This window comes from Triticum aestivum, chromosome 2D (assembly GCF_018294505.1).
Source record: "Triticum aestivum cultivar Chinese Spring chromosome 2D, IWGSC CS RefSeq v2.1, whole genome shotgun sequence".
In the NCBI taxonomy this organism is placed as follows: Eukaryota; Viridiplantae; Streptophyta; class Magnoliopsida; order Poales; family Poaceae; genus Triticum; species Triticum aestivum.
Window position 1 is genome coordinate 193,209,567 of NC_057799.1, and position 7,713 is coordinate 193,217,279.

A 7,713-nucleotide genomic window follows, 5' to 3' on the forward strand; every position below is an offset into this window, starting at 1 on the left:
GCTTTTTGACTATGTACAAATGATAAGGTTTTTAATAATAAAAGTATTTCTCTTATGCAGGTTATCTACAGATGTATCGGGACTCTTCGTTTATGGTCTTATCTACAATGCGTGGAGAATCGAGACCTGTTTACCAAGGTGTGTATACGATTGGAGGCTACGGCGAGGGATACTTTTACCCAACATGGGTGGCAGCATTATCTTAGGATTGGGCCCCTCCGGTTTAGGTGTTATGGAGACTCTACATGTTTCTTTGTATTTTGCCTCTTTTTATTTTTGGTTTTGGTGAAAGGACTTTATTTGTTTGGCTGTGTGCATCTTAATTATGTAGAGTCCGAGTGTAATGTTTAAACTTTTTAAGTAATAAAGCGCCCTTTATCAAAAAAATAAACCATCGAGGGACAAATGGTAGTTTCGATTTAGTTTTGCCTCCTCACTGTTTTGAAGCACAGGAAGTCACCGATCGCCACTTCGCCAGTGACATGAATCTTCCGAAGTAAGCCACCCACGTTCCCCCCTCGTCCCAACCGACGCGCACACGATGTCCTCGCCCCAGGCAGAGACCTCGCCGCCGTCCACCGCGTCCTGCGCAACGCCTCGGCCGCTGGCAACCTCGCCATCCCTGAGGCCCGCACTCCTGCGCGCGGCGCGCAGCGGCGACGAGCGGCGGCTCGTGAAGGAGCTCCTCGCGGACCCGTCCGCGCCCGACCTCGAAACCGCTACCACCGCAGGAGGCAACACGCTCCTGCACGTGTCCGCGTCCGGCGGGCACGCGGCACTCGCGGCGCTCCTCCTCCGCCGCGCCCCTGGCCTCCTCGCCGCGCGCAACGCCGCTCTGGACACGCCGCTCCACTTGGCCGCTCGCGCCGGAGCCCACAAGGTCGCCGCCCTCCTCATCGCCTCCTCCCCCTCCACCCCGTCCTTGCGCGCCCTCACCCGCGCCACCAACAAGCGCGGCGAGACGGCGCTTCACAACGCTGTGCGGGGCGGGCACGAGGCCGCGGCGCGTGCGCTGGCCGCCGCGGACCCGGGGCTCGCGGGGCTGTGCGGTGGCGCTGGGGAGACGCCGATTTACATGGCAACGGCCGCAGGATCACTTGGGATGGTGCGCGTTCTTATCAAGTCGTATAAGTACGACGACGCCGACGAAGATGAGGTGCCAAGATTGTGTTCGTGCACGGGCCCGGGAAGGCGCACGGCGCTGCACGCCGCTGTCCTCACGAGTAACGGTGAGTGCCTGACGAGACATCGCCTTGTGTATTTAGTTGGTTATTATATTGCCTTATTGGCAACTCTGCAAGATGCTTGTCTGAAGTATTTTCTTCACCTGTAATTGACTGAAATAATCTTTAGTTGGACTAGAGCTCAGTTGAGATTCGAAATTACTTCTTAATCAAGCGGTAGGGTACTCTTTCTTGGTTTCTCTTTAATATAACAATTTGCTTTCAGGTGATTCTGTTTTGAATTTTAGTGTAGGTTAGGTTCTGCTCTGTTTGATTCTCAAATAAATTCGAACAGTACCAACTAGCAGTGTTGGGTTCGGGGTATCTGGGTCGCATGGAGCAAGCTGTCCAGGGTAACATTGATTTGGGCTAGTGGGGTATGTGCTGGTAGGCACTTTAGTGCTTGTGGCGCTATAGGATCTGACTGTAATGATTCCTTCTTTTTTCTTTATTTTTGAGGTGGAGACACTCTGGTGACTCTGGCACGCACTAGAGTTTGGGATAGTGCTACTGAAATGAGTAGTGCGGCTCATGAGACCAAAAAATTAAATATGCAAAAAGAACCTATATTCCGTTTGAAAATGATATCTAAGTATGGAATGATGGAAATGTATACCATTATGTGTAAAAATAATGGGAATTTTCCTGAAGTAATGCAATTATGGGATCTGCGTGAGTTAGAACAAGATAGATAGGATCAAAGAATAGGATGGGGTTTTCCTTTTTAGGATCAGAAGATAGAGTGGAACTTGGCGGAAAACTTTACAAAACATGTAGTTGTATTGACTTAATCATTATAGATAAAAGCTTCCGTATTGAAGTCTATTGAAAATTTTATAACTTGTAAACTGCAATTCAAACCAAAATTTCAGTCTAATACTGGTATTCGCTGTGACTTCTGAATGATTTTGATATTTTATCTACATTTGAGTATGGGAAATAGCCTGCTACCCCTAGGGACAGCCACCCCCTCTAATTTCATCGTGCGAACACTTAATTTAGGTGTATAGTAAGTGTAATGTTAATCAATCTTAATAGTTGTATGGTAACTATACAGTTTTCCTGCATTTTTTTTTAGAAATGGAGGAGGACCCCGGGGCTCTGCATTTACTGAAAAAGGCTTTCGCCCCGCTTTATATATAAAGCATCAAACCACAAGCATTCGGTACAAACACACGCTACACCACTGCAACACACGCACACACCCAGGACAGGATACATAGGCGCTGAGCGCAGCAACACCACTCCTAGCACTACTGCCCCGAAGAGATGAAGCTACATATGACGAACCATACGCTCCAAGGCGGCGCCTTCAGGAAGGGTACGACGCCGGAGCGCCGCCACCGCCCGATCCAAGGATCAGAGTTTCCCCCGGAGCCGCATGACGGGCAATGAGAGCCGCGACGACGCCTTCAAGAAGGGAACGATCTTCGCCGCCGCCGGTCCGTCCGAAGATAGAGCAGGTTTTCACCTCGGCCAATATTCACCACCACCGAACGCCACACCCCGGCAACCACGCCGCCCACACGACCATGGTGATCGGGCAGCACCAAGGCACGGGCTCTGCCCAAGAGCACCGCACAACCACCACCAGGGCTGCCGCCCCAGCATCCAAGACCTCGACACCACCTCACCCGAGACCCGCCGCACCCCAACGAAAGGGACGAGCGGAAAGGTCCCACCTTTCGCGCCCCTGGGCAACCCCCAGCGTCGAGACCCAAAGGGTCGGCCAGAACTGGCATCCACCGACCCATCCTGCTGCCCCAAGCGCGAGACGAGCTCGGTCCTGCAGCACCGAGAGGGGGACGAGGTCAGTCCTGCTGCACCGTGCGCGAGACGAGCTCGGTCCTGCTGCATCGTGCGCGAGACGAGCTTGGTCCTGCGGCATCGGGCACGAGACAAGCGGTGGACCGCAACTGGGAGAGGACCAGCCCATTGATGGGGGTAGCGCCCGGGCGACGAGGAGATGGGGTGAAGGTCGAGACGGCCCGAACGCAGACAAACCGACGCCAGAGAAGCCGGCCGTGGTCGCGGGCAGATCCATCGAGCCATCGTGAAGCCGCCACGGCACCGGTAGGCCACCACCGAGACCTACCCCTGCCGCCCCCCACGGCCGGAGCAGCGGCCACGCCCAGCCGCTGCCCTACCCGCGTCGCCCGGCGAGCTCCAAGCGCCGGAGCTGCCGGGCACGCACCACCAGAGCCAGGCGTCGCCGGCCGGCCCCCAAAGCCAGATCCGGCAAGAGACCGGTCGCGCGCCACCTCCCGAGCCGGGAGCACCGCAGCCGCCCCGCGCGCAGAACGAGGGACGCCGGAGCGCCGCCACCAGCAGGCCACCCCACCGCCCCGCGAAACCGCCACCGCGCCGCTGGATCCCGCGGATGTCCAGCGCCGCCGCTCGAAGGAGCCGCCCCGCACCGGCGCCCCCAAGCAGATGGGAAGGAGGGCCCCGCCGCCGCCGCGCCCCCCGGGCTTTGCCCGACGGAGCTCGCCGGCGACGGCGGGGGGAAGGGGAGGGAGGCGGGGCCGCGGCCGCAGGGAGCCCCCCGGGCGCGCGCGGGCACGCCGCGGGAGGGGAGGGGAGGAGAGGGGGGAAGGGGGGAGCGGGGCGGACCGGGAGGCGCGCGCCCGGCGGCGGGGAGGCTAGGTCGGGGCGGCGGCGGCGAGGGGAGGAACCCTAGCGGAGCGGATCGCTCGGGGGGTCCTCCGTGCCTTCTCGAGGTAAGATACTCCGCGCCCACGATATCGGGCTCTGCATTTGGACGATGCATGCAGCCACTTTATTAATTCTTCACATAAGACCTTACAAAGTCATACAACAGTAAATCTGAAGCCACCGTCTAGGCAACAAAAGTGTCTGCTACTCCTATCCAAATGATGAAGAGATGCTGATAGTCTGGGCCTAGTACCAAACAGACCTCGCAGCCATACCTAACATCTAAGACCTGAGGTCCCAACCAGGACGCCTGCCGGGTATGGGCACCCACCAGTCCGGCGTGCTCCTCAACCAGGACGCCTGCCGGGTATGAGGCCGCCGCAGCCACCTGCCACCAATCCATCTTCAGAGTTGTACTGCTGCATGAACCTTGCCTGGTCTAGCTACCGCCGACGCCACCACGACGCCAGACAGCGTCGACCTCCTGCGCGAGTCCATCATCGCACATCAGACGCCTAATCTCCAGAGCACCGTGCCATCGTGATCCGCCACTATCAATGTGTGTGATGAAGCACCGCTCCGCCTCTTGTCACCTCCAGCCATCACTTGCTCCAAAACGATGCCCCTATGAGAGAACACGCTACTAAGAACGCCATCATCGTCCGATCCGGGAGACCCAGATCTAGGGTTTCCCCCGGAGCATCCCGAGCCTGATGAAGCAAACTGCAACGACGATGCCTCGACAAGGGAACGGCATCTAAGACGCCGCCATCGTCCGCCATGACCGTAGTCGGCGCGATTTTCATCGGCAGTTGCTCCACCAGACGTGCGCCGCCAGCGTCGCTGATCCCTTCGATCGGAGTGAACTCCAAAACAATGCCCTGAAGGTTACGACGCAGAAGCACCGCCATCGCTCGATCCCAAGGAGATCTAGGGTTTCCCCCGGAGTTGCCCGTGCTGTCAAGGACCAGACAAGGGAAGAATCTCTGCGGATCCGCCCTGCTGCCGACGAGCCGCACCCACCACCGCGCCGACGGCAATCCAGCGACCAAGGCCCACGCCTGGACCCAGATCCGACCGTGCCGCTGTCCCTGGCGACCGCGACGCACCAGACCATGAAGCCGCCTGCCGCGGGGGAAGAGAACCGCCGAAGCGCCGCCACCACCCGCCGTGGCGTCCGGCCCGGCGCCAGCCCCACACGAGCGGGAGGACCACGAGTCCCCGCCGCCGCCGGCGACGGCAAGGCTTCGCCTGGCCGTGCCCTTGGGCGGCGGCGAGGGAGGAGGAGGAGGAGAGGTGGAGTCCGGCGGCGATCTGGTCGCCTGCTCTGCAGATCCTACTAATGTTCCTTTCTTATTGGGGGAGAATTTCACTTGGCCTCTGCACCAACTAGGGATGCATACGGCCATTTTAGTATGAGTACCAAGATAAACATGGTCCTCAGAATTTTTTAAATGAGTATCAAGATATTTTTTGATGAGTGGTTCCACCACACACCAAACTTGATCCTCAATAAATGGGGGAAAACTCCCGTGCATCACCTGTCAATTCTAGGAATTGAACTCGGGTCGTTAGGCTGCACAACCGCATGCCCAACCACTGAGCCAAGGCTCTCTTTGATAAATCTTCTTGGTTGTATATCCATAGGTAAGATACCAATACCATGGGCTGTTTTTTTTTAAGTTTGTAGTAGAAGATAGGGCATACATGTAAGCATACGTAGTTAAGATACCATGTGTATTATTTGCCTCAGAACTCTGTTCATCTTTGTAACTGACATCATAAAGTGATTTTTGAATTTTGAAAGTTCGTCATTGTTCCTGATTGGTGCTTGAGTGACATATTTGATCAGTTACTTACTTTTGTTTTGTTTGCATCTTTCCTACTTTACAGAACAATCAATACATTTACACATTGTTTGGTTCACGTTGAATATCCTGTGAATATGTAGAAATTTTTTTTTTTCTTCAAAACACAACAAGGGTTACATTCATTGCAGCACTAATTTATTGTTTATTCTAAATAGTATCTTCCTAGAATGTTAAATTGGATTTTGTGTAGTTGACATAGTTACTAAGTTTTTAGTAACAGAAATGACACAGGAACTGTTGCAGTGGAATCCGGCACTTGTGAAAGAAGTTGATGATTCAGGAAGCACTCCTCTTCATTATGTTGCATCTGCTGGAAACATTTCCGCATTGAAGCTGTTACTGAGATATGATACTTCTCCAGCATATGTCTCAGATTCAAATGGGTTGTTTCCTGTACATGTTGCTGCTAAAATGGGGTATGGCCAGCTAATCTATGAACTCTGCAAACACTGCCCAGATTCTGATGAGAAGCTTGATGGTAAAGGAAGGAACTTTTTACATATTGCTGTTGAGTATAAGAAATGGAAAGTTGTTTGGCATTTCTGTGGTACCCCAGAGCTGGAAAGAATGGTGAATGTCATGGATTATGAAGGGAATACAGCTCTGCATCTTGCAGTCAAGAATGCAGACCAGATGATAGTGAGCCTTCTGATGGCAAATAAAAATGTACTGCCAAATATAGTGAACAACAAGGGCCTCACTGCCTTAGATCTTGCGGTACTGGCAACTGACAAAGGGATGAGTTATACACTGGTAATCTTCTTCAGCCTACCAAATCTATTCTTCTTGGCACAGTTAAATGCGTTTTCTTGTTTGGCTGTAGAACATTTCCAGTTCAGCTGCTTTGTTTTTCTGAAATGTTGATTTGTTCTGATAGAATCCACAGGTCATTATACTTCGCTGTTTAGCATGGACAGGAGCTGTCCTTACTCCGCGTCGCCTGGATCATTTCATAGATGAGTTCCACATTGGGAAAGCCTCTGGGAACGAGCTAAAGAAATTCAGCAACATTGCGCAGAATTTAGTAGTTGGCTCCGTCCTTGTCTCAACAGTCACGTTTGCAGCAGTATTCACTCTACCCGGCGGCACCATATCTGACGGTCATCCGCATGGTGGTGCACCAATTTTGTCACATAGATACACCTTCAAGGCATTTGTGATGGCAAACACACTTGCATTTGTGGGCTCCACGTTGTCCACCATCTGGCTCACCTATGCTGGTTCGGATCATGTTCATCCACTGCTTCGTGCACTCTACATGTTCTTCTCTGTAGTTTGCATGGAGCAGGCGACAAGAGGCATGGTTGCAGCATTTGCACTAGGAGCTTATGTTGTCTTGAGCCCAGTTACTGAGCGAATCGCCGTTGTGGTATGCATGTCTACCATCGCTACTCTATTGCTCCGCAACCCATCTAATTGGCAGCTAGGCTTCCTGTTTATGCCGATAAAAAGGCGGTTGGGGTGGAGAGGAGCTTTTAAGGCTCATTTGCCTCAACAAACAAGGAGTCGTCTTACAGTAGGTATCGGCTCCAATTTCGCGTGTTTAATCCTGCGGAGGATGCTTGGTATGCTATTTACATACAGCTTCATCTTTCTATTAGCATTGCTATGAACTGCAATGGGTGTGCCTTGGTGTAACAACTATCGTTCGTATGTATATATAGAAGTATTCGATGTTGTTTGTAATGTCATCCGTGCTTGTATTTTTTTTATGCCTCGCAGTGACATAGTTCGAACTTTATTCAAGAGTCTCCAATGGTGTGAAAAAAGCAATTTACCGTGCAAGGGATATCCAATGAATGGTTCAAACCATCCATATTTGTAGTCTTGTGTATCTTATTGTTTATTAGCCCATTATGTCACATCATCAATGTCACCTTTATGCCGTGCACTGCACTGACCTGGATTCCTCCAACTTCTCTCACACTGCCAAGCAATAATACACTCGTCCATGCTTTTTCATA

At 52.8% G+C, this 7,713-nt stretch overlaps 1 protein-coding gene across 3 annotated transcripts; it reads left to right on the forward strand.

Moving 5' to 3' along the window:
- The first annotated feature begins 430 nt into the window (after positions 1-430).
- On the forward strand, positions 431-7,495 carry LOC123052513 (protein ACCELERATED CELL DEATH 6). Of its 3 annotated transcripts, none has more exons than XM_044475724.1 (3): positions 431-1,229; positions 5,964-6,502; positions 6,636-7,495. In XM_044475724.1, the coding sequence occupies exons 1-3, from the start codon at positions 542-544 to the stop codon at positions 7,359-7,361; spliced, it is 1,953 nt and encodes a 650-aa protein (XP_044331659.1). In that variant the 5' UTR covers positions 431-541; the 3' UTR covers positions 7,362-7,495. The 3 variants fall into 3 exon arrangements, with proteins under 3 accessions (XP_044331659.1, XP_044331657.1, XP_044331658.1); XM_044475722.1 differs by having other exon boundaries at positions 432-1,229; positions 6,627-7,495; XM_044475723.1 differs by having other exon boundaries at positions 433-1,229; positions 5,970-6,502; positions 6,627-7,495.
- Positions 7,496-7,713: the final 218 nt, after the last annotated feature.

Coding starts and splice junctions, on each gene's coding strand:
- LOC123052513 (XM_044475722.1), top strand. CDS start 542: ATGTCCTCGCCCCAGGCAGAGACCTCGCCGCCGTCCACCGCGTCCTGC. Junction 1,230..5,963: donor CGCTGTCCTCACGAGTAACG/GTGAGTGCCTGA, acceptor CTAAGTTTTTAG/TAACAGAAATGACACAGGAA. Junction 6,503..6,626: donor AAGGGATGAGTTATACACTG/GTAATCTTCTTC, acceptor TTGTTCTGATAG/AATCCACAGGTCATTATACT.